The 26,833-nt window shown below is 39.8% G+C and overlaps 1 protein-coding gene across 3 annotated transcripts in view; it reads right to left on the reverse strand.

Annotated features, from left to right (window-relative positions):
- VWA8 (von Willebrand factor A domain containing 8) overlaps positions 1 to 26,833 on the reverse strand; it is a 366,788-nt gene that overhangs the window by 187,279 nt on the left and 152,676 nt on the right. For all 3 annotated transcript variants that reach the window (XM_023748236.1, XM_023748240.1, XM_006083505.3), the window contains one exon: positions 14,645 to 14,721. In XM_023748236.1, the coding sequence (XP_023604004.1) occupies positions 14,645 to 14,721 (77 nt within the window). The remainder of the gene's footprint in view (positions 1 to 14,644; positions 14,722 to 26,833) is intronic.

Here is a 26,833-nt window from a genome sequence, read left to right on the forward strand (position 1 = left end):
TATTGCATATTTCCTCGTTACCATTAGAAAGGGAGCTTCTGTTTTTCTCAGGGCCCCAGACAGATCTAGGGACTGCACTCAGTAGGTGTACTGTAGTAGATGTTGTTGATGCCCATCCCCAGCTACTGCAGTGTTGACTCCTGGAAGCTCAGCTGTACACTTCTCTAGAGAATTGCCCTCCACCAATGGGACTACCTCACCTAAAAATTCCCGGGAGGTTAGAGATTCCCCCTTACCCATCTCCTAGGGCAGTGATGGCGAACCTATGACACGCGTGTCAGAGGTGACACGTGAACTCATTTTTTTGGTTGAATTTTCTTTGTTAAATGGCATTTAAATATATAAAATAAATATCAAAAATGTAAGTCTTTGTTTTACTATGGTTGCAAATATCAAAAAATTTCTACATATGACACGGCACCAGAGTTAAGTTAGGGTTTTTAAAAATGCTGACACGCCAAGGTCAAAAGGTTCGCCATCACTGTCCTAGGGGGAAGCCCTTAACCAATCACTCAATGATACGAGGGCAAAAAAGGCTATTGCTCTTGCTTCCAGGTGGGGTAACTGAGGGTGCCATTCTCCAGAGCTCCCTGTGAACAGGCTGAGGTCAAGCTTTAACTAAGACCTTTCCATAGCTTTATCCTGACTTCTTCACTTCCCTATGAGTTTCAACTAAAAGCTCTCCCTCTAAAGTCACTGACACAAGCATTTCCATCTCTTGCTCTGCTTCTGAAGTACTTGGCCTAGATATCTGTTGACTGTTTGGATGAATAAATGAAGTTAAATGTAGAAACAATTCTTAGACTTTTCAGCAATGCTTTTAATTCTTCTTGCACAGATAATACAGCTGTATCTCAGTTAACAGAAATTACTTAAGAAGCTGTGAACCGGGCAATCCCATTAAGTACAAATCGACTTAGTGAATGTAAGCACTGCATGCCATCCCTTCTGCCCATGTTGTCACTGTTGCTCACACCTGAAGTCTGGCTACAGAAATATCTGCTTCACTTATGAGGAACAGAACTTTATAAACTCAACCAACTTTTTAAAAGATTTTAATGAATAAAAGGATTGTTTGGGCACTGGTCCAGGATACTTCTTCAGTCTATCCACTTACCTAAGGATTCTGTAAGAAACCTGCTGCTAATGCTAATTGGAGAGGGCCAGAGAGAGGAGAGCAAGGTTATGTGGTTGAGACATGCTGTGAAGCATGTTAACATAATCTGACATTAAAACAATTGTAAGATTGATTTTAATTTCATTTTCATTACAACTAAGGACTTAAAAACCCATCTGCCCATCAGAATATCACTGACTTTATAGTGGAAGTTAGTGTGAAATAATAATTTTCTTAACAAAAATTTGCTTTACATGTTTAAAAAAACAAACCAAAGGACTGAATTGATAATAGTAATTTTATAAACTAAGTTGATAATAGTGAATGATTTGAAAAAGGGAAGATGAGATTGGAGGTGGTGGTTAAAGGGAAATTTATTGTTATATATAGTGTTTTGTTTCTGCAAAAGGAAGAGTAGAATCAAATTTGAAAAAAATATTAACAGCTTCTAAATCTGAGTAATAAATTTGAGCATGAGTTACATATTTTTATTTTCTTTTTTTGGATTTTTGACGTTTTTCTTAATTAAAGAATATATAACATGAAAGTAATGTAGTTATTCTCTAACTGCAAGGGGTATAACAAAACTGAGAAAGAATCCACATTGTACGAGGGGTTCACAAGCTTGTTTAATTTGTGACTTAAGAAATAAAAATGAAAAAGAATCCCATAGCATCTTCCTTGTTTCTAGTCTTCTCTTCTAAAACCACCTAGAGCATGCTACTTGCTGGTGTCTTGTTTCAGGAGTCTGTCTGTAGGTCTGACTCACCAACCTCTTTCACTCACATCGACTTGGTAGGTGCACTGAAAGAACCGAGGCCGTGTCAGCCTGGGAGGAGCATCATGTAAAAGACCACAGCAAGTACTTGGGTTTATGTTTTTGTTTATGTTTTTATGAGTTACAGAAAACAGAGCTATTACATTTACTGATAACACAACTCGTATGTTATATACAATTAAAAGTAAGTTTAATAATCTGGAGAAGTGGTCAAGAAAACAGAAAGTAAAATTTAATAAGGCTATAACCATTGAAAAAAATGTAAAAATATGGACTAACTGGACAAAGGAAAGACCTTGGAGTCATGGTGGGCAAGGATTAGAAATATAATGCTAGAATTTTTAAAAACAGACTGAAATACAGAGTGTAAGAATTGGTTGACCAACAGTCTTACCACATGGCTAGGATTTAATGAGGTTCTGACTAAAGTACTATCAACATTAAAATTTCCTCTAAGATCAGGAATAAGATAAGGATGCCCACTGTCACCACTGTTATTCAACATGGTTCTGGAAGTCCTAGCCAGAGCAATCAGGCAAGAGAAGGAAATAAAAGGCGTCCAAATTGGGAATGAAGAAGCAAAAGTGGCACTTTTCGCAGATGCCAGGATTCTTTATATAGAAAACCCTAAAGACTCCACCAAAAATAATACAGAGACTTAATTGGATTTGGAGACCAAAAGAAGAATAAAATATTATTACAAACCTAAAGATATACATGGAAAACTTAGAGGCACAAGCATAATTTATTTAGTAAAACAGAGGCAGTGGCAGGCATTCTTAAAGGGAAAGCTACTGTCCAACTGCTGATAAAAATGTTTCTAAAATAGCCTTTTCAAATACATAATGGGCAAGAGGAGACAGAAGGAGTAGCCCAGAGGTGTTGTGGAGCAGCTGGCATGCCTCCAGTTCTCTATTGCTCTTACCAGTGCTAAGAATGTCTTAATGGCTCAATAATAATTTTTTCCAGGAGAGTTCAGAAAAGCTTTTAGTTTTTCTATTTTTTACTAATACATCTATTTGTCCTCTGGGACTTTATGAATTTCAAATTTTATACTGTCACATTCAGTTTTTGTCAGCCTGAGGAAAGATTTGTATGTTGAATTATGCTGTGCTTTTTAAAGCATGTCATCATTCATCCCAGATAATTGATCTGATGAGGGTCAATGTTATAGTTTTACACTTCATTATATCTCATTTGATTTCACAAAGAAAAATTATATAAAAATATGAAAGGGGAAAAGCTGGTGCTATAACAATAACAATCCACAATGCAATATTTTAAGCACCTTAGGGCAGTGGTCGGCAAACTGCGGCTCTCGAGCCACATGCGACTCTTTGACCCCTTGAGTGTGGCCACAAAGTTTCAATCGCACTGTACGTGCGCGCCCGCACGTGGTATTTTGTGGAAGAGCCACACTCAAGGGGCCGCAGTTTGCCGACCACTGCCTTAGGGGTTCGAGTACTGGTATAATGAGAAACAGGTTATACATCCTATATAATAAAAGGCTAATATGCAAATTGTCCCCTTGACCGGGAGCTCGACCAGGAGTTTGACCAGGGGGCGGGGCTGGCCCCAGCCCCTCCCCTGACTGGCCCTGCCCCTGATTGCCTCTCCCATTCCAATTGGGGATGGGGCTGGACAGCCAACCACCCGCGACTCCTCCCCCTGGCTGGCCTGGCCCAATTGGCCCAATGGGGGAGGACTGGCAGGAACCCAATCATGCACAAATTCATGCACCGGGCCTCTAGTATGTAGATAAGGCACTTGACTCAATTTAAAACAACCTCTAGGCAGGGAGGGGTGACCATAGGGGAGTTTGAGCTGGAAGGTCCAGATGGAATTAGCACATATCAAGTCATTTCAACAAATACATATTGGGATTCCACTGTGCATTGGGAACCACGCAAAGTACCTGCCTCACCCTCCACATGGTTAAGAAGGCTTCTAAAATTAGCCAGCTAAAACTATTTCAAATATGTCTTTTCTTTCCATTCTCACTGGCATTATACTTGTTCAGCCCCAACAATTTTATCTGGATTACTGCAATCACCTCCTAGTCCCCTCTGTGATTCAAGTCTCATCTGACTCTGAGCTACCCACAGACTATGGTCATAATGATCTTTCCTGCTTCAACTCCATCACATTGCATTCAAGATAAAATTCAACATCAGCAGGGCCCATGAATCCCAATTAGGCCCACATCTTCCTCTTACATCTATGCATATACATCCCATGATAAAGCAAGCTGACTCTCACTTCCTGGTGTTTAGATAGCCTATTTTCAGTAAGAATAATGCCCCTTTCTCTGTTCTACACTTAGAAAAGTCCTACTTGTCCTTTAAGATTATTTGAGTGCCACCTTCTCCAGGAACCTTCCACCACAACACATAAATACACTCAGAAGGTTCCCACAGAACCTGCATATACCTCTTTCATAACTGATATACAACACTATATTATAAATGTTGACGTATTCTCACCCACTAGAAAACAAGCAAGCACCAATATCATCATCTATACATTATCAGTGTCTAAAATAGTAACTGGCAATCAATTGGAATCTAATACAAATTAGATGAATGAATCAATATATATCAAATAAACAAGACTCCTGCTCTCAAAAAATTCCCTATGATGGAAAGGCACAACTGGAGAAAGCGGGGAGGGGGGGAAGGGGGGGGCGAGGAGAGGGGGTGTGTGATAAAAATAAGATATGAAATGAGACAAGAAAGTGGGTTATGTAATAAGAAACCAGTATTTATTTGTTTGCCTAAAAATGTAGGTGCCTAAAATATACCAGACATTGTGGTTGATCATTTGCACACATTCTCTCATTTAATTTTCACAACTACTCTGCACGGTATTATTATTTCAACTTGATAGGAAAGGAAATTACCAATGGAGGAGTTCAAGGCTACATGGAACTTAATGGCGAAGATACAATTTGATGTCTAAAGTTCATGTTCTTTCTAGCACAATGGTACAAATTCAGTCCTATGGAGTTTCAGAGAAGGGAGGAGTTACACCCAGAATAACAAAGTTCCATATAGAAGTAAACCAAATATTAAAGGATTAGGAGAGAAATAGAGTGCATTTTAGGTGGGAAAATAAAGACAGGCATGGATACAAGTTCAAAACTGAGTAGGACAGAGAATGGTCCAGTCTGGAATAAGTGAAGCATACATGAGGAAAATCCCACTGGAAGAGAAAGTTGGGACTATACTGGGGGACCTGGGAACTCTATATTTACAATGGGCTCCTCTATTAGAAAAATAACCAAGAGAATAGGTCATGCTCATGCCTGAACCTATGCCTTCATCTTCATGTATAAGAGGTAGTAAGTGGGGGGAAAATCTGGTAGCATCAGTATTTTAAAACCTTAAGATAATTCTGACTGTAACACAAAAAAATACTTTTATCCAAGGGGGAAATATAGCTCTAAAAATTGACATATCAAGTGTCTTTAATGTCAAATTAACATAAAATTATTAAAAATAAGTAAATAAATGTATTTCACAAATGTGAGCCATGCAGTCTCTTCTGTCTGAAATATATAACAAGTAATTATATCCATCAATCTTTTAAATTACCTAAATCATATGCTTAGGACAATATCTTGATTTTAACTAAGGACATGAATTGACCAGTTTACTTATCTTATAATATCTGATCATTATAATATAAAAAGGCCATTCATGTATGTTTGATGATGGTTTTACTTATGTATTAATTGGCTCATAACTAATTTTGTTAGAATGACATCCATAAACCCAAACTGAGTATGACATTATTTAGATGGTAACATCACAAATCCATTAAAAGGAATCTAAAATAAACAAAGTAAAGACCTTAAGTAGGTCACCCATAGATCAGAGAAGTCTAAACATTTTTGACCACTATTTTTATGTCTTTAAAAATATATCTTTCTTTTAAAGCAATTTTATGAGCTTACATTTTATGACAAATACATGTCTTAATGGCAAAAACTCACCACACTGAAATGGAAATGTCAGTCTAACTAATGAAAAATCTTTAATATGACATATTTTAAACAGAAATAGAACAATTTATTTCCAACATTACATAATAAATATCAAATATCACCCAATTAAGATACCTAGGGTTTCTGTTAAAATGAGGAGATTTTTTGTAATACTATCATCCATCACTAATATAGCAATGTATGTAAGAAGAAAAATAAAAATATATGGTTTGCCTAGACAATGTGGTTGAGTGTTAACCTATGAACTAGGAGGTCACAGTTCAATTCATGGTCAGGGCACATGCCCAGGCTGCGAGCTTAATCCCCAGTAGGGGGTGTGCAGGAGGCAGCTGATCAATGATTCTCTCTCATTATTGATGTTTCTATCTCTCTCTCCCTCTCCCTCCCTCTCTGAAATCAATAAAAATATATTTTAAAAATATATATGGTTTGAAAGTTTTATTACATTTTAAATATAGAAAGCGTTTTTATAGATAACCCCTCTCTCCCTCTCTCTCTCTCTCTCGTTATCTATAATAATAAAAGCATAATATGCAAATTGACTGAACGACCGAACAGCAGAACCGTCCGGAGGACCTTCCGAATGACCACCCTATGACACACACTGGTGCCAGGCCAGCCAAGGCAGGTGTGATGTGATTGGTTGGGGAGCCCTGCCATCGCCCCATGATTGCCCTGCAGAGGGAGGCCCAGGCCACTCTCTGCGGGGCGATCAATTGGGGGGTTCTGCGATCTATCGCCCCAAAGGGGGAGGCCCAGGCCATCGGCAGGCAGCAGGGTGATCAATTGGGGGTGGGAGGGGCTCCACAACTGCCCCAAACAGGGAGGCCCAGGCTACCTGGCCAGTGGCTATGCAGCAGGGGGGGTGGGGGGGAAGGGGTGTGGCCACCCTCTGCACAGCTATTGATCACGGAGCCCCACTATCGATCTCCCCACAAAGGAAGGCCCAGGCCACTGGCCAGCGATGCTGTGGCGGGTGTGCAGGGTGGCCAACGATCGCCCCACAGAGGGAGGCCAAGGCCAGCCAAGCATTCACACCCCATGCCTGTCGCCCGCAGAGCGCAAGGAGTGGCAGCGGCGGGGGCGGGGCCAGCTGCTGGCAGCCGGTGCAAGGAAAGCTCTGATAGGCCCTGATCACCAGCCAGGCCTAGGGACCCTATCCAAGTGGTCTTGGACTGTGAGAGGGCGCAGCCCAGGCTGAAGGACCCCCCCCGCTTCCTTGCACAAATTTCATACACCCAGGCTCTAGAATACACACACACACACACACACACACACACACACACACACCCCCACTAGAGGCCTGGTGCACAAAAATTTGTGCCCTCGGGGGGGGGGGGTTGTCCCTCAGACCAGCCTATGCCCTCTTGCAGTCTGGGACCCCTTGGAGGATGTCCACCTGCTGGCTTAGGCCCGTTCCCTGGGGGATTGGGCCCAAGCTGGAAGTCAGACATCCCTCTGGCAGCCCAGCAGCCCTCGAGGGATGTCCACATGCCAGCAGCGAGCAGACCTAAGCTGCAGTCGGACATCCTTAGTGCTGCTGAGGAGGCAGGAGAGGCTCCCACCACCACCGCTGTGTTGGCAGTCATCAGCCTGGCTTGTGGCTGAGCAGAGCTCCTCCTGTGGGAGCGCACTGACCACCAGGGGCAGCTCCTGCATTGAGCATCTGGCCCCTGGTGGTCAGTGTGTGTCATAGTGACCAGTCATTCCCAGTCGTTCTGCTGTTAGGGTCAATTTGCATATTACCCTTTTATTATATAGAATAGAGGCCTGGTGCACGAGTGGGGGCCGACTGGTTTGCCCTGAAGGGTGTCCTGGATCAGGGTGGGGGTCCCGCTTGGGTGCCTGGCCAGCCTGGGTGAGGGGCTGATGGCTGTTTGCAGGCTGGTCAAGCGTCCCCCCCCCCCCAGTGGGGACCATCACCCCATAGGGGTTTGGCCAGCCCTGGGTGAGGGACTGATGGCTGTTTTCAGGCTGGCCACACCCCCATCAGGGTGGGGGTTCCCACTGGGGTGACTGGCCAGCCTGGGTGAGAGACTGATGGCTGTTTTCAGACTGACCAAGCCCCCGGCGACCGAAGCTCCCAGCCTTTCCTTTTTTTTTTTTTTTTTTTAATTTGCTCCAGCTCCATGCCATGGCTACTGGAAGCAGGTATCTGGGGTTTATTTACCTTCTATAATTGAAAGTTTGTTGCCTTGAGAGGAGGCAGCAGCCGGCCGGGAAGCCTGGCTTCTTCCAGTGCCGGGGAAACCAAGCCTCCTCCTGCTCACCGTGGCCATGGCAGCTGGAAGCAGGTATCTGGGGTTTATTTACATTCTATAATTGAAACTTTGTTGCCTTGAGAGGACGCAGCAACCGGCAGAAAGCTTGGCTTCCTCCATCATTGGGGCAACCAAGCCTCCTGCTTGCTCTAGCTCCGTGGCTGCCGGCCGCCATCTTGGTTGGGTTAATTTGCATATAGTCGCTCTGATTGGCTGGTGGGCGTGGCTTAAGGCATAGCGAAGGTATGGTCAATTTGCATGTTTGTCTTTTATTAGTGTGTGTATATATATATATATATATATATATATATATATATATACATACAGCCAATGTCAGAATTATACAAATATAAATAAGCAGTATATAATTCTTTATCATTTGATATTTCACAAGAAAAGGTTGGTGTAAAAGACATTCTAGGTAAGAAGTATGCATCTCTAATCTAAACTTTTTAAAACACCTTTAATACCACCTTCTTCTTGCCTATTCAAAGATATCAGAATATAGAAATAAAAGAGATATTAGAAATGTTGGCTATTCCTCTCAAGAGATGCAAACACTGAGACTCAAAGAGAAGTTTATGAAAACACTAAAACCCAAGGAGAGATTCAAAAATAGATAGACACATATATAGATTAAAGGTTGAAAATCTCCGTAAATCAATAAACGTGATACATCACATAAACAAATTGAAAGAAAAAAACCACATGGTCATATCAATTGATGCAGAAAAAGCATTCGACAAAATCCAATACCCATTTTTGATAAAAACTCTCAGAAAGGTGGGAATAGAAGGATCATACCTCAACATAATAAAAGCCATATATGACAGGCCCACAGCCAACATCATACTCAATGGACAAAAACTAACACCATTTCCCCTAAGAACAGGAACAAAACAGGGATGCCCACTCTCACCACTCCTGTTCAACATAGTCCTGGAAGTATTAGCCATTGCAATTAGGCAAGAAGAAGAAATAAAAGGCATCCAAATTGGAAAAGAGGAAGTAAAACTGTCCTTATTTGCAGATGACATGATATTATACATACAAAACCCTAGAGACTCCATCAAAAAGCTCCTAGACTTAATACATGAATTTGGCAATGTAGCAGGATACAAAATTAACCCCAAGAAATCTGAGGCATTTCTATACACCAATAGTGAACTTTCAGAAAGAGAGATTAGAAAAACAATCCCATTTACCATCGCACCAAAAAAATTAAGATACCTAGGAATAAACTTAACTAAAGAGGTTAAAGACCTCTACTCAGAAAACTACAGGACGTTGAAAAAAGAGATAGAGGAAGACATAAACAGATGGAAGAACATACCATGTTCTTGGATTGGTAGAATCAACATCATTAAAATGTCCATACTACCCAAAGCAATCTATAAATTCAACGCACTTCCCATTAAAATACCAATGGCCTTCTTCAAAGATCTAGAACGAACTCTCCAAAAATTCATCTGGAATAAAAAAAGACCCCGAATAGCTGCAATGATCCTGAGAAAGAACAAAGTAGGTGGGATCTCAATGCCAGATATCAAGCTGTATTACAAAGCCACTGTTCTCAAAACTGCCTGGTACTGGCACAAGAACAGACATATAGATCAGTGGAATAGAATAGAGAGTCCAGAAATTAGCCCGAACCAATATGCTCAATTAATTTTTGACAAAGGAGGCATGAACATACAATGGAGCCAAGATAGTCTCTTCAATAAATGGTGTTGGGAAAATTGGACAGATATATGCAAGAAAATGAAACTAGACCACCAACTTACACCATACACAAGAATAAACTCAAAATGGATAAAGGACTTAAATGTACGACAGGAAACCATAAAAATTCTAGAAGAATACAAAGGCAACAAAATCTCAGACATATGCCAAAACAATTTCTTCACTGATACAGCTCCTAGGGCAGTTGAAACTAAAGAGAAAATGAACAAATGGGACTACATCAAAATAAAAAGCTTCTGCACAGCAAAAGAAACCATCAACAAAACAAGAAAACCCACCTCGTGGGAAAACATATTTGCCAACGTCATATCTGATAAGGGCTTAATCTCCAAAATTTATAGGGAACTCATACAACTTAACAAAAAGAAGATAAACAATCCAATCAAAACATGGGCAAAGGATCTAAATAGACACCTTTCAAAAGAGGTGATTCAGAAAGCCAAGAGACATATGAAAACATGCTCAAAGTCACTAATCATCTGAGAGATACAAATCAAAACAACAATGAGGTACCATCTCACACCTGTCAGAATGGCCATCATCAACAAATCAACAAACGACAAGTGCTGGAGAGGATGTGGAGAAAAAGGAACACTTGTGCACTGCTGGTGGGAATGCAGACTGGTGCAACCACTATGGAAGGCAGTATGGAGGTTCCTCAAAAAATTGGAAATGGAACTCCCATTTGACCCTGTGATCCCACTTCTAGGAATATATCCCAAGAAGCCAGAAACACCAATCAGAAAGGATATATGCACCCAGATGTTCATAGCAGCACAATTCACCATAGCTAAGATCTGGAAACAGCCTAAGTGCCCATCAGTAGATGAATTAGAAAACTGTGGTACATCTACACGATGGAATACTATGCTGCTGTTAAAAAGAAGGAACTCTTACCATTTGCAACAGCATGGATGGAACTGGAGAGCATTATGAAACAAGCCAGTCAATGAAGGAAAAATACCACATGATCTCACTCTTTCATGGATAATAAAGACCATTACAAACTTTTGAACAATAATAGATACAGAGGCAGAGCTGCCTCAAACTGATTGTCGGACTGCAGTGGGAAGGCCAGGGAGGGTTGGGGGACAGGAGGGAGGGGAGTAAGAGATCAACCGAAGGACTTGTATGCATCCATATAACCATATCTAATGGACATAAGACACTGGGGGGTAAGGGAGGGCAGGGGCTTGTCAAGGGCGGGGGGGAAAAAAGGACACTTATGTAATACCCTTTGTAATACTTTTAGCGAAAAATAAAAAAAATAAAATAAAAAAAAATTCAGGAATGAGAAAAAAATAAATAAAGGTTGAAAATCAATGATTTAAGCATACATATTAAAAAGTTTAAAAAGGACACACTAAACCCAAGAAAACAACAGGAAGGATACAATAAAGATAAAATCAGAAATATTGAAAGAGAAAAGAAAAATACAAAAGAGATTCAACTATGACAAAAAGTGGTTGCTTGAACACACCAATAGTATTGGCAAAATTGATCATGAAGAAAAGAGAGAAGGCAAATAACCAATACCAAGAATAAAAATAAAGATATCATTGACTGAGCCAGGGGCATTAAAATATCACAAGATGCCTGGCCAGTGTGGCTCAGTGGTTGAGTATCGACCTATGAACCAGGAGGTCGTGGTTCGATTCCCGGTCAGGGCATATGCTCAGGTTGTGGGCTTGATCCCCAGTAAGGGGGGCGTACAGGAGGCTGCCAACCAATGATTCTCTCTCATCATAGATGATTCTATCTATCGTCCTCTCCCTTCCTCTCTGAAATCAATAAAAAATCACAAGTTGATATTATAAACAACTTTATACCAATAATTAGAAGGAATAATTCCTACAAAAATAAGATGCATCAAAACTTCTTATAACTATTAAAGAAATTAAATCATAAGCAAAAGACCTGCTTACAATGAGTGTGACATACATCCAAGAATAATTATTAAATATCAGTTATATTTCTTTGCCTCCTTTTTTGCTGATTAAGTAACCTCCATAATCTATAATCAGAACTGACTGAGGTAGCTGAGCCTAATATACCTTTCTTTAAAAATATTTTATCCAATATAAAGAAATGGAGAAACTATCCCACTATAAAAAGAGACTCTCATAAAAAGTGACTTCTTTCTGGGGAATAAACTTGAGAACTGATTTCAAGTTCTGAAGTCATTCTTAAGAAAAAGTTGGCCTTCTGCTTAACTATTTTAAAATATAAAATTTAAATTATTTGGTTTTGCTCTAAATTGACATCATATGCTTAAGTGGCAGAAGTATATACATTCATTAAAACTTTCAAACAGTTACATATTTTAAGGGCACTGTTAAACAGTGAAAACTAAACACAATGTAAACAAAATAAAGCAGCACAAATTCTCCTAAGAATGAACAATTGCAATGTTCACTGAATCATCCTGAAACTGTAAAATATGGGTCTTGCCATGGCTCAAAAACTGAAACAGTGATATGTTATAAAAAGTTATTAAGGTGAGAACTAGCAAACTAGTTAAATACTTTGATTCTTTCATTATTTTTCCCAAACTTAAAAAAACACACAAAAAAACTGGTGGAAATGTTTAAAAGGTAAGGGAAAAAATAAGAAGTTTTTCATATTCAGTGAACATGAAAAATTGAAATAATTACAAACAAGAACAGTATTACAGCTCCTTAAATATAGAGATTTTATTTCTTAATCCACTCTATATCTCCTATAACATCTAGCCATTTTGATATAGTATATTCTTTTTTTTTCTTATAAGAGTGAGTCAAAAATCCTAGGTTTATATAAGGCATCACTAATACAAAAAAGAACCATGAGAAGATATGGGAATAGGCTAGAAATTTTCTGGAACTATACAGGTGACTTACAGAAGTTTAAAAGTTGAGATAATTTTCCCCTATTAAAATTAGCAAATTAAAATTTGCACATATGCTGATAAATTTATTCCTAAGTATTTCATGTTTTAATGCTATTGTAAATAGTACTTTTACAATTTTATTTCCCTATTGTTCATTTGATTTTTTTTACATTCACCTTGTATTCTGTGACTCTATTCAATTCACATATTAGTTGATTTTGTGTGTGTGTGTAGATTTCTTAGTATTCTCTATACACACAATCATGTCATCTTTAAAAAGAGCCAGTTTTACTTCTTCTACTTGAGCATGTATGCCATTTATTACTTTTTCTTGCTTTATTGCACTGGCAAGGATCTCCAGCATAATGCTGACTGTCCTTGCCTTTTCCAGAATCATAGGAAGAAAGCATTTAGTTTTTCACTGTTAACTATAAATTAGTCATAGGTTTTTCATAGATGTCTCTTATCAGGTTGAAGAAATTTACAGTCTAAATGCTTAAACATATTCATGGCATTATATTACAGTCCTTGTCTGTTAATTTCATTATCTACCATTTTAGGGTCTATTTCTATTAAACAATTTTCTTGCTTCTTTGTATATCTAGCAATTTTCCATTGAATGATTAACATTATGAATACTATGTTGTTGAATATCTGGATTTTATAGTCTTCCTCCACTCAAGGTTAAATTTGTTCAGCTAAGCAGTTAATTTTGTATGAGAAAAATTCATACAAAAGTCATTTTATATGAGAAAAACTTCTAAATAATGTTAAATAGAAAGCATCCTTATTTATTTAAGGCTTATTTTTAAACTCTGCAAGGGTGGCTGTATAGTAGCTTTTAATGTGAATACCAGGAGTATTTAATGAAGTCCCTGACCATGCAGGAGTTCTGGTTGTTGTTCAGTGCACAGCTATCTCTGGTAGTTGTTCTTTTCCCAGTGCTTGTGAACCTTCCTGTGGTAGGACTAATCTGGTGCCAGTTACTCCTTCAAATCCCAAGAAGGAGTTTTGACGAGTCTTCTATTTTACTTTGGTTCTCTTCTCTTTTGGCCCACTAACTCTGCCTTCTTTTCTTCTACCATTATCTTTTAAGAACACATAATTATTTAGTGAAAGGACCCAAACAAGAAAACAATTCTTATAATTCAATCCAATGGTTTTTCCACTACACAATATTTTTTTTTTATCTCCTGGGCTTAAAACAATAATAATTTAATCTAGTTTTAAGTTGCTTATTACTTGGTATATTCTTTAATTTCTCTCTCTCCCTCCCTCCTCAGTCTCCTCTATTGATTTGCTTATATTTAATTTTTAAAAGATTTGGAATAGGTTAACTGATAAATCTAAAAACAATTCACGTCTAGAAAATCTATTTGATTAAAAACTATCCCTGAAACAGCATTATGACCACACAAATTTAGGTAAAAAGTGTTTTCAAGGAAGGCAAAGAAACTAACTTATTTCTTCCATATTTTTTAGTTCCTTATCTCATACCTGGGATTCATAGTTTACTGTTTCCCTTGGGGGCTATTTTAGCTTCCTGTTAGAGTGGGATTAACCTCTACATATTTTTCTTCTAATTTAAGAGCCTTTATGTTGATGAAATCTGCTCCTAGAATATAAAGTTCATTACTCTCTGTTCACAAAATATCTATTAATTCATGTTTACAAAGTATTAGTCACTTTAAAAATAAATTTTGCCTGGTTTTATTACCTTTTAAGGAAAGGAGAGATAACAGCAGGAGGAACAGAAATGAAACTGGTTTATACTAGTATAGTTGGACTTTAAAAAAGTATTTTTAAGTTGTACTGAGGAAAATTAAATGATCAAATCAGATCTTAAGAGGTATGGGGCTTTTCCTCTTACCTGTGCAGCTGGATATATTCTCGGGGTCTATTGAGCAGATGAAGGAATCTGTCAACAATCTTGTTTTTTCCTACACCCTGTAATTACACAGAAAACATTAAAAAGAGATTTTTTTCTCTTTTTTTCTTAATCTCCCCACTACCACCCATGCAGCCCCAGACAGCTGTCAGCCTGCTCTCTATCTATGAATCTCTCTCTTTCTTTTGCTTGTTAGTTTATTCTGTTCATTAGATTCCACACATGAGTGAAATCATATGGCACTTGTCTTTCTCTGACGAGCTCATTTCGGAGGAGGAGGAGGAGGAAGAGGAGGAGGAGGAGGAGGAGGAGGAGAAGGAGGAGGAGTAAGGGGAGGAGAGGGAGGGGTTGGGGGAGGGGGAAGAAGAAGTTTATGTATGGAGGTAAAACAAACCAGAATTTTTTTTTCTTTACTAAAACCTATTTCCTCAAAGTTGTACTATTTTACCTATTGTTAATGAAAACGAAACTAGCAAACATACACAGCACAACTTCTATGACATAGGTTTTTTTCTGAATTTACTTCTAAATACACTATTTCTAAACTCTTCTCATTAAAAAAATATATAAGTAATTTTATCCTTCTACATATTGTTTTTTCTCTTCTGTAATTTTATACTGAAGTGTCAACATTACAGCAGAATATTAACTATTTTAGATTTGAAGAATATAATTAAAGGTGATCAAATAAGTGGAAAAACAATGATTTCTTTGAATCAGTTCTTCAGATGCATGGTTTTCAGTTGAAGAAAGAGGTAATACTCAAACATTCACTTTTCCTTTTATCCCCCTTTCTACTTCTTTAAAACTTTGGAAACCTAAAATTATAACCAGGGTTTATTACTAAGTCTCAACAATATGTGTTCTACCTACAAATGCTCTCATTTCCTTACCACTTACTAATGCTGAGAGTTGCTGTCCTTTTGTAGAAGACAGACAGTTAAAATTGAAATCCACTCCCATGCTATTTCCCCATTTTAAGGGTAAAGGGGGTCAAATATATGGTGAAGGAAGACTTAACTTTTTGTGGTAGGCACACAATGCAATATAAAGATGATGTATCATAGAATTGGACACTTGAAACCTATATAACCTTATTAACCAACTAGAAGCCCATTGCACGAAGATTCACACAATAGGCCTCCCTTCCCCTGGCTGCCGGCACCGGTTTTCCTCCAGCACCTGGGACCCAGGCCTTTGGTCCGGCCGCAGTGGAGAAGCCAAGCCTTGAGGCTAGGCTTTTCCCCTCCAGCCACAGCAAGGCTTGGCTTCTCCGCTGCGACTGCAGCGAGGCTTGGCTTTAGTCTTCAGTCTTCACTCCGGCTGGAGCCTTCAGTATTTACTCCATGCCTGCATATGCAAATTAACCACCATCTTTGTTGGGTTAATTTGCATAGTCACTGATTGGCTGGTGGGCGTAGTGGAGTGACACCAATTTACATGTTTCTCTTTTATTAGTGTAGATGTCATCCCAATAAATTTAATTTAAAAATAACAATAAATAAATAGTTTTCACTTGGAGGTGGAATACTCCATTAATGAGATGTAAATATTTTAACAATTGATTTGTGTGGAAAGAATAGAAGTGGATTTAAAAAGCTGAGTTCTATATGTTATAGCAATAAATAATACATTGATTTCTCATACTGTGCCAGGCTCTATGTTAAGTATTTTCACATGTTATTTCATTTAATCATCATAACAGTTCCATGAGGTAGGTATTATGATTATTCCAGCTTCACAAATCAAGAAACCAAAGCTCAGAAAAGTTAAGCAACATGTTCATGGCTACACAGCTAATCATCATGGAGCTGGGATTCAAATTCAGGCCTGTCTCATTCTGTGGCTCATGCTTTTAGTTTCAACATTATGGATTATATTTCTTTCAATTTGTAATTGGTTTTGGTAACCTGGGCCTTGAATTATCTCTTTCCCAACTTCTAGGAATCCATCCTATAAAAAAGTTAGACAGATAACAAAAAAGTATGGTAGCAAGAACAGAAATTAGACAGGTAAGGGAAAAGTATTGTAGCAATTAATTTTTCTAAAACACAGACCTCCTCAGGTCATTTCTGACTAAACTTTAAAGCTCTTATAGAGCCTTTAAGTAAATGCTAAAAGCATAACCTAGGAAAAACTTTCTGTAAATATCCTGAGCAAAATCAAACATCATAGCAGTCTACTCTTTCCAATCATAGTTTTAACCTAAAACAGAAAACCCTAAGGATTACTTTAATTGAATAAATACATAAATAGTATCTTATCTTCCCATTTTAAAAGCTATATATACTCATTTTTCTCACTGGGAAATTTAGAAAACAAAGCACTTCCCAATGTGCAACTGCTAAAACAAATCTGCTATCTTTTTTTTGTTGTTGCTGTGCATATTTATGTGTGCTTACTAGTCATTATTCTGTATATACAATCTGTATCCTTTAATAAAAATTAGCATGAAATAGCTTTTACATCATTATTTACTCATTTTGAAGATAATTTAAGAGAGTGAAAATTTAAAAGGGAAAAGGAACCTGTATGATGAGAGATCCTCAAAGCTAGAAATTGTCTCATGACAATGGCACTTATCAATTACTGGTTAGTCTTTTGTGTTCCTCATAACAATGTACTGGAAAAAAGGAGTATAACAGAGGTAGGATCAGATGGCCTTTAAGTGCAGGGTTAGGAGAAACAGGGAATATGGTAAGGCCCACAGGCGAAAATCACACTGAGGACTGGAAATAAATGTGCTTTCAGGTTCTGAGAGAAATGTTCAGGGACCATGACTTCAAGGACTTGGAAGTCGGGGACTCTTATGACATCCTCAGGCTTACTATTTTAGTCACCCTGTTTCCTCAGAGAGATTAGCAGTAAAATCCTTTTGACGAAAGGGCTTATGCATTTGTCTTCCTGGACAAGAAGAAAATGCAAAACTTGGAAAACTCTATCCACATCCTGTCAAGGGGGAAAAAGTGCAAGGAGTAGAGTAGAAGAAAAGGGCCAAAGAGGAATGGAAAGCGGGGAGAGTAAATGAGTCTGGGAATGGAATTTTAAGTCCTGGTACATAAGTTGAAGGATTGCCACCAAAGAAGAAAAACTTGCAAGCTTGCTGTGTCAGCCCACTGCAAGGCTCACTCAAACATGTTCCTAATCAGCCAACTGTCTTTGTTCACACTGTCTGTTCTGACTAGAAGAGCCCATCCTTCCCCATGTATCTGTTATCTTCCACTCACCCCTTGGTGTTCTAATGAAATGTCCCTGCTTCTCTGAAGCTTTGCCCAATTCTTGCTTTGTCTTCTCTCCTTCAAATCTGAAGACCAGGATGGTTCCCTCCTTTGGGTTCCTAAACCACCATCTCTTAGAGCACTCACCACACTGTAGGCTAGCAATGTGTCAAGTGTCTCAGCAAGAAGACGCACTCCTTGAGGCCAGGACAGTCGCCCTATTCATGTTCCTATCACTGGTGACTCACATATAAATTTTAATAGGTAATAACTCTTACAATTTGAGGAAAGGAAATGGAAGTCATGCAATTTGCTCTTATTACAGAAGCCAGAAACCTCTTCCAGGGCAGTTCTGCTCCCTTTTATCAAACAAAAAGGAAACTGACATTTACAGAGCCCTTTGCTTTCTGCATACACACCCTTTCAGTGCTTAATTACTTGAATCCTCATGCCAGTCATGTGAGTGGGAGATAATGTACCTATTTTGGAGAGAAGGAAATTTAAATTCTAAGCAGTTAAGAACCTTACACACAATGGGATTTTGAAGGCAAATCCATTCTGACTCAACAACTGCGCTATTTTCTGTTTCCCCATCTTGCCAAACAGAATGTCAGGAGATAGCCACACTGAACTGATGTCATAGAGTCAAAAATCAGTCAGTCCAAGGCTATAAAAACAGCTTAAAACACAAGTCCGGGAACTCCCTGCATGGTAACTAAGGTTTAGGAGGGGAACGATGAGGAAGTCAAGCTGGATCTTTTCTTGGGTAGTAATATTTTAAATGGATTCCAAGTCCATGGCCAATATTCAGCTTTCCCTCATGTCTCTGAAATGCCATAGCTTTGGGCCTTCCTTCCAGTACCCACCCCCCACCCCTCCTTTTATTTATTTTTTTTTTGAGGGAACTTTTATTTTATTTTTAAAAATTTCTTTATTAAGGTATTACATATGGGTCCTTATCCCCCCATTACCCCCCACCCCTCATCTCCTCACCCCCCTGGTGCCTGTGTCCATTGGTTAGGCTTATATGCATGCATACAAGTCCTTTGGTTGATCTCTCCCCCTTACCCCCACCCTCCCCTACCTTCCCTCTGAGGTTTGACGGTCTGATCGATGCTTCTCTGTCTCTGGATCTGTTTTTGTTAATCAGTTTATGTTGTTCATTACAATCCATAAGTGAATGAGATCATGTGATATTTAACTTTCTCTGACTGACTTATTTCGCTTAGCATAATGCTCTCCAGTTCCATCTATGCTGTTGCAAATTGTAAGAACTCCTTCTTTTTTACTGTAGGGTAGTATTCCATTGTGTAGATGTACCACTGTTTTTTAATCCACTCATCTGCTGATGGGCACTTAGGCTGTTTCCAAATCTTAGGTATGGTGAATTGTGCTGCTATGAACATAGGGGTGCATATATCCTTTCTGATTGGTGTTTCTAGTTTCTTGAGATATATTCCTAGAAGGGGGATTACTGGGTCAAATGGGAGTTCCTCCCCTAATTCTTTAATGTAGCTTTCATAGAGTTATATCAGTTTGTATAATATTTTGAGATGTTTCTGCATTTTTCCTTTTTAGAAAAGCTACTATATAAATGACATTAACAAATACCAACTGCAATCAAAAATAAAAAAGAAAGCTAATATTACAGTAAAATCACAAGAAATAAATTGCAGCAGCTTTTCTTTAAGCTTAAAATTCCCATCAAATGTTGAACCTTCCAACTTTGCTTAAAACTAGCCTGAAAATATACCTTACTATACTATTAGGAAACATGGCCCCTGCTTAATTTCTCTCAGGTGGAGTTTCAACTACTATCTGAGCCCAGATTTGCTCACTTAAATAAAGAGGGCCTAGACAACCTGATCTCTAAATATTATCTGATTCTAGTATTTTTACTCCTATAAATAAGAGATCCCTGATATATGATCAATGGAAATTTATTTTCCAAATTCTCAGTGAACATGCATTACTTACGTAATCAGGAAAAAAAAATAAAACTGAATAGTAAAGGATCCGAAACATTTGCATAAATGGATTTCTTCAAAAACAGAGCCAACAAACAGTACCCAGAAGTCAAACTAGAAGACACATTTCAATCACACTGCTATTTTTTCATGGCTCTAAAACACACGTATAAAAGCTTCCTATCAAAGTTATAACCTCCTTTTCAAGCAGGAATAATAAAATCCACATTACTGCAATTTCCCTTTAAAATATCACATTGCTATAAATGACAAAGATATAATTTTGAGTAGTTTGGTCATTAGGTATGAACAAAACAGCCATGACAGATATTGGGGGTGGGGAGGATCAGTGTGTCTACAAAAACAAAATACAAATTCCAAATAAATGCAAGAAAAATATTCACTAAGAAACACTGGGTGGACAAACTAATTGGTAGAGAGAACATGGCAGAATGGCAAAGAATTTTCAGATTGTAATTCAGGCAAATTCACTAAGCAAGGGGTTTGAGAAGGGACATATAATAATCTACACTAATAAAAGACAAACATGCAAATTGACCATACCTTCGCTATGCCTTAAGCCACACCCACCAGCCAATCAGAGCAACTATATGCAAATTAACCCAACCAAGATGGCAGCCGGCAGCCACAGAGCTGGAGCAAGCAGGAGGCTTGGTTGCCCCAATGATGGAGGAAGCCAAGCTTTCCACCTGCTGTGGCGGCTCTGAGCTCCACTCAAGCAACAAAGTTCCAATTATAGAAGATAAATAAACCCCAGATACCTGCTTTCAGCCGGAGGTGGCCACTGAGCTGGAGCGAGCAGGAGGTGTGGGTTGCCCCTGGCGATGGAGGAAGCCAAGCTTCCCTCCCGCCCGCCCTGGCCGGCTCTGAGCTCCTCTCAAGGCTACAAAGTTTCAATTACAGAAGGTAAATAAATCCCAGAATAAAAAAAAGAAAGAAAGGAGAGGCTGGGAGCTTCCGTCGCCGGGGGGCTTGGCCAGTCTGAAAACAGCCCTCAGCCCCTCACCCAGACTGGCCAGGCATCCCAGTGGGGACCCCCCACCCTAAAGAGGGTGTGGCCAGCCTGAAAACAGCCATCAGCCCCTCACCCAGACTGGCCAAACCTCCATGGGGTGGGGTCCCCACTGGAGGCGGCTTGACCAGCCTGTAAACAGCCATCAGCCCCTCACCCAGACTGGCCAGGCACCCCAGTGGGGACCCCCACCCTGAAGGGGGTGTGACCAGCCTGCAAAAACCCATCAGCCCCTCACCCAGGCTGGCCAGGCACCCAAGCGGGACCCCCACCCTGATCCAGGACACCCTTCAGGGCAAAACAGCCGGCCCCCACGCCTCTATCCTATATAATAAAAGGGTAATGTGCAAATTGACCCTAACTGCAGAACAACTGGGAATGACTGGTCACTATGACACACACACTGACCACCAGGGGCCAGATGCTCAATGCAGGAGCTGCCCCCTGGTGGTCAGTGCACGCTCACAGGGGGAGCTCTGCTCAGCCACAAGCCAGGCTGACAGCTGCCAGTACAGTGGTGGTGGTGGGAGCCTCTCCCGCCTTCTCAGCAGCGCTAAGGATGTCCGCCTGAAGCTTAGGCCTGCTCCCCGCTGGCAAGTGGACATCCCCCGAGGGCTCCCGGGCTGCCAGAGGGATGTTTGACTTCGAGCTTAGGCCCAACACCCCGGGGAGCGGGCCTAAACCATCAGGTGTTCATCCCCCGAGGGGTCCCAGACTGCGAGAGGGCACAGGCCGGGCTGAGGGACCCCCCCCGAGTGCACAAATTTTTGTGCACCGGGCCTCTAGTATAATATAAATAAAGATGAGTGTCATTATATTTGAGGAAACCAAGTATTTCATAGCTTTGGGATTCCCAGGTTGCTGGAGCTACAAGTACAGGCCACTTAGTTATCAAATTCCCTGCTGCCACTACCAGCTGGGACACAAGCAAGAAAATTTCAGAACAAACTGTTCAGCCCCTCCATACATATTAGACAATTATGCTGGCATAGCAACATGGTATATTTCTGATGCTGTACCACAGCAATCTGCTAGGGCTCAGTTCAAATCATTAATTAGTAAAATTCACACATTCTTTAATTTTGGCAATAAAATATTCACAGTATCTCAGTATTAAATAATTCAACAAACATTTACTGAGCCTTTACCAGAAGAAAAACTAAGTTCCTGGTCATAATAAGCCTATAATAATAGATGAAATGAGATATAAAGAATTATATAGAATTATATAGTTATATTATATAGAATTATAGTAATAATGTGCATGAAGTCCTGCTTCGTTGGCACTAAATATATGCTTACTGATTTTCATAGTGTATAAAAGAGTTCTAAATCAAAAGCTATAAAAATTAGAAAATAAAGCAATTATTCTAGTTTGGAAAAAAATACATTTTAATTTCATTGTGTAAATTAATCAAGAACTTAAATTGGCTTAATGAAATTTATTCTAGAATATATTTCCTCATTTGAAGTTTATCAATATTGGTATAATTCTGAATAAAATATTTGTATTCATTAAAATTGGCCAATACATCTCTAGATAATGAGAACAGGATTGTATATCTTTTCTCTTTCAAAGGGATTGGGAGGCACATTAATTAAATGCAATGACCAAGTTTCATTTGGGTATTGATTGTTAGGTATAATAATAGACCTGTGATTATACTAGAGAGAAATTCTGAGACATTTACTATTATAACAAAAATGCATTATGTAAAAGATGTATTAAAAGGTGATATATTTAGACCTGGCTGGTTTGGCTCAGTGATTCAAGCATTGGCTGGCAGACTGAAGGGTCATGGGTTTGATTCCTGGTCAAGGGCATGTACCTCAGGTGCAGGCTTCATCCCCGGCCCCAGGCAGGCGCCTGCAGAAGGCAACCAATCGATGTGTCTTTCTCACATAGATGTTTCTCTCTCTCTCTCTCTCTCTCTCTCTCTCTCTCTGCCCCCCCCCCCTTTCACTCTCTCTAAAAGTCAATGGAAAAAATATCCTCAGGTGAGGATTAAAAACAAAAAAATATGACATTTTTAAAAAGTGTTGGGGGAACAGATAAAACAAGATGGACAAAATGTTGATAATTGTTGTGATGGGTATAAGGGAGTTCATTACTCAACTTTTTATAGAATATATTTTAAATTTTCCATAATAGAAATTTTTTAAATGCCTGTACTCTATATGTAAAGTACTGAACATAAGTTTGCTATTAAATATTATTACTGTTACTAGAGGCTCGGTGCACAAAAATTTGTGCACTCGGGGCGGGGGGGGGGGTCCCTCAGCCCGGCCTGTGCCCTCTCGCAGTCTGGGACCCCTCGGGGGATGACCACTTGCTGGCTTAGGCCTGCTCCCCGGGGGATTGGGCCTAAGATGGCAATCAGACATCCCTCTGGCAGCCCGGCAACCCTCAGGGGATGTCCACTTGCCAGCGGGGAGCAGGCCTAAACTGCAGCCGAACATCCTTAGCGCTGTTGAGGAGGTGGGAGAGGCTCCCACCACCACCGCTGTACTGGCAGCCATCAGCCTGGCTTGTGGCTGAGCAGAGCTCCCCATGTGAGAGTGCCCTAACCACCAGGGGGCAGCTCCTGCATTGAGCGTCTGCCCCCTGGTGGTCAGTGTGTGTCATAGTGACCAGTCATTCCCAGTCTTTCTGCTGTTAGGGTCAGTTTGCATATTACCCTTTTACTATATAGGATAGAGGCCTGGTGCATGGCTGGTTTGCCCTGAAGGGTGTCCCGGATCAGGGTGGGGGTCCCGCTTGGGTGCCTGGCCAGCCTGGATGAGGGGCTGATGGGTGTTTGCAGCTGGTCACACCCCCTTCAGGGTGGGGGTCACCACTGGGGTGCCTGGCCAGTCTGGGTGAGGGGCTGAGGGCCGTTTTCAGGCTGGTGGGTGACTGAAGCTCCCAACCTCTCCTTTTTTTCTTTTTCTTTTTATTCTGGGATTTATTTACCTTCTATGGCTGTCACTGGAGCTGAGAGCCGGCTCCAGCTCTGAGGCCTGGCTCCAGCTTGAGGCCTCGGCTGCTGAAAGCAGGTATCTCGGGTTTGTTTGGCTCCTATAATTGAAACACTGTTGCAGCTCCAGCTCTGAGACCTGGGCTGGCTGAAAGCAGGTATCTGGGGTTTGTTTAGCTTCTATAATTGAAACATAGTTGCTTTTGGAGCTGTTGCTTTCAGGCTCAGAGCTGGGCCGTGGCAGGCGGGGAACCTTGGCTTCCTCCATCACTGGAGCAAGCAAGCCTCCTGTTCACTTCAGCTGTGTGGCTGCCGGCCGCCATCTTGGTTGGCAGTTAATTTGCATATCGCCATTAGCCAATTGGAAGCGTAGTGGAGGTACGGTTAATTACCCTTTTTGTCTTTTATTAGATAAGATTGTTATAACTGTTGTTACAACTAGAATAAGAATTAGCATGATCCAATGAAAAACAAAAGCATGAACTTTGAAGTTCTAAGTCCTAATTGTCATTAACTAGCTATGTGATCTTGAGCAAATATTTAAACCTATTTGAACTTCATACTGCTTATTTGTAAAATGTGGAAAATAAAAATATATATCTCAAAGGGTTGTAGAACTAAATGAGATGATCAAAAAAGTACATTGGAAATTGTAAAACATACAAATATTAGCATTTTTAATACTTGCTCATAAGAAACCTAAAATTCAATTATAGAAGAAATACTGTAAAAGTCCAGAGGAAGACAGGATTATTTCTATTTGGAAGAGACTAAAAAAAGCCTTCATAGAGAAAAAAATCATCTGAGTTCTTGAAAACTGGTAGGATTTTCATAGGCAAAGACGAGTGGAAGGTGCACTGTATGAAGCAAACAGTATGAAAAATGGCTTGGGGAGAAAAAGATCATGGTATACCCAGGGAGGGAAAGAAACTCTAATTTGGAAGAACTAGAATTATAAAAGTAGTTTGGAGCCAGGTCATAGGACATTCTGAGTGTCTCCCTAAGAAAGAGATTTTATCTGATAGGAAAGGCAGGACCACTTTCAACTTTTAGCAGGAAAATAAAATTAAGAGATGCTTTCTAAGATTTATCTCACTGCTGATCAGAAATTACCATGAATTGAAAAAAATTCCTAAAGTATCAGTACTGTGAAAACATGAAGCACATGATAGTCAAAGAGAGAGAGGGCATCCTGTATGAGAATCAGCCAGAGCTAACTTTTTACCTGATAAGGAGGGCGTAATATATTAGAATTCTGGTAAGGGCAAAACCTATGGTCTGTGGATTACAAGAGCTTACATATAAAAATTTCACCGATTGCTATTATTTGGTAAAATGATAAAAAGGCTGGCTTAAAAATGTTTAAGAAGTTGATAAACCTGACAAATAATTGGACTATATTCAAGTAGAAGTGATTGCAAATTGTTAACTGTGACTCATTAAATATAAATTACATTTTGATGACTTGTTTTGCAATTTTGCCTAACATCAGAAACAAGAAAAACTGTAGAGAACAGTATGGAGCTTCCTCAAAAAACTAAAAATGGAACTCCCCATTTGACCCAGTGATCCCACTCCTAGGAATATATCCCAAGAAACTAGAAACACCAATCAGAAAGGATATATGCACCCCTATGTTCATAGCAGCACAATTCACCATACCTAAGATTTGGAAACAGCCTAAGTGCCCATCAGCAGATGAGTGGATTAAAAAACAGTGGTACATCTACACAATGGAATACTACGCTATGGTAAAAAAGAAGGAATTCTTACCACTTGCAACAGCATGGATGGAACTGGAGAGCATTATGCTAAGCGAAATAAGCCAGTCAGAGAAAGATAAATATCACATGATCTCACTCATTTGTGGAATATAATGAACAACCTAAACTGATTAACAAAAACAGATCCAGAGATAAAGAATCATAGATCAGACCGTCAAACCTCGGAGGGAAGGTAGGGGAGGATGGGGGTAAGGGGGAGAGATCAACCAAAGGACTTGTATGCATGCATATAAGCCTAACCAATGGACACGGACACCAGGAGGGTGAGGGCATGAGTGGGGGGGGTTGGGGGGCAATGGGGGGATAAGGACACATATGTAATACCTTAACCAATAAAGAAAAAAAAAAGAAACAAGAAAAAATCACTATCTGTAGATGATTAAATTTTCATTTCTTAAATCAAAATACTGCATATTTTAAAAATAATCCTTATGTAAGGGGTACCTGAATGTTTTAGAACACTATATTGATAAAATATTTTTCCTTCAAATATCTGATAAAATGCAACTGCCTCTCAAAACTCAAGTTTCTTCACAAAAACAAAAGTTATTCTTATGAAGTTTTTAAACAACAACAAAATGCTGCTATAGGCTGATTGTATAACCCAAAATATTCACAGTAAGTATCAATTATATATAAAAGGCTAAGTGACTGGCCAACTATAGGCTGATTGTATAACCCAAAATATTCACAATAAGTATCCTATCTAATAAAAAAGAAACATGGTAATTAACCATAACTTCGCTACCCTTCCCATTGGCTAATCAGGGCGATATGCAAATTAACTGCCAACCAAGATGGTGGCCGGCTGCCAGGCAGCTGAAGTGAACAGGAGGCTTGCTTGCTCCAGTGACGGAGGAAGCCAAGGTTCCCCGCCTGCCTTGCCGGCCTCTGAGCGTGCTCTCTAAGAAACGTTGTTGCAAATATAGAAGCTAAACAAAACTCCAGAAACCTGCTTTCAGCCGTCAGAGCTGGAGTGAGCAGGACCAAAACAGTGTTACAATTACAGAACCCAAACAAACCCAAATCCCTGCTTTCAGCAGCCGAGGCCTCAAGCTGGAGCCGGCTTCAAAGCTAAAGCCAGCTCTCAGCTCCAGTGACAGTTATAGAAGGTAAATAAATCCCAGAATAAAAAGAAAAAAGAAAAAAGGAGAGGCTGGGAGCTTCAGTCGCCCGCCAGCCTGAAAACGGCCCTCAGCCCCTCACCAGACT

The sequence above is a fragment of the Myotis lucifugus genome, unplaced genomic scaffold, assembly GCF_000147115.1.
Source record: "Myotis lucifugus unplaced genomic scaffold, Myoluc2.0 scaffold_7, whole genome shotgun sequence".
Lineage (NCBI taxonomy): Eukaryota > Metazoa > Chordata > Mammalia > Chiroptera > Vespertilionidae > Myotis > Myotis lucifugus.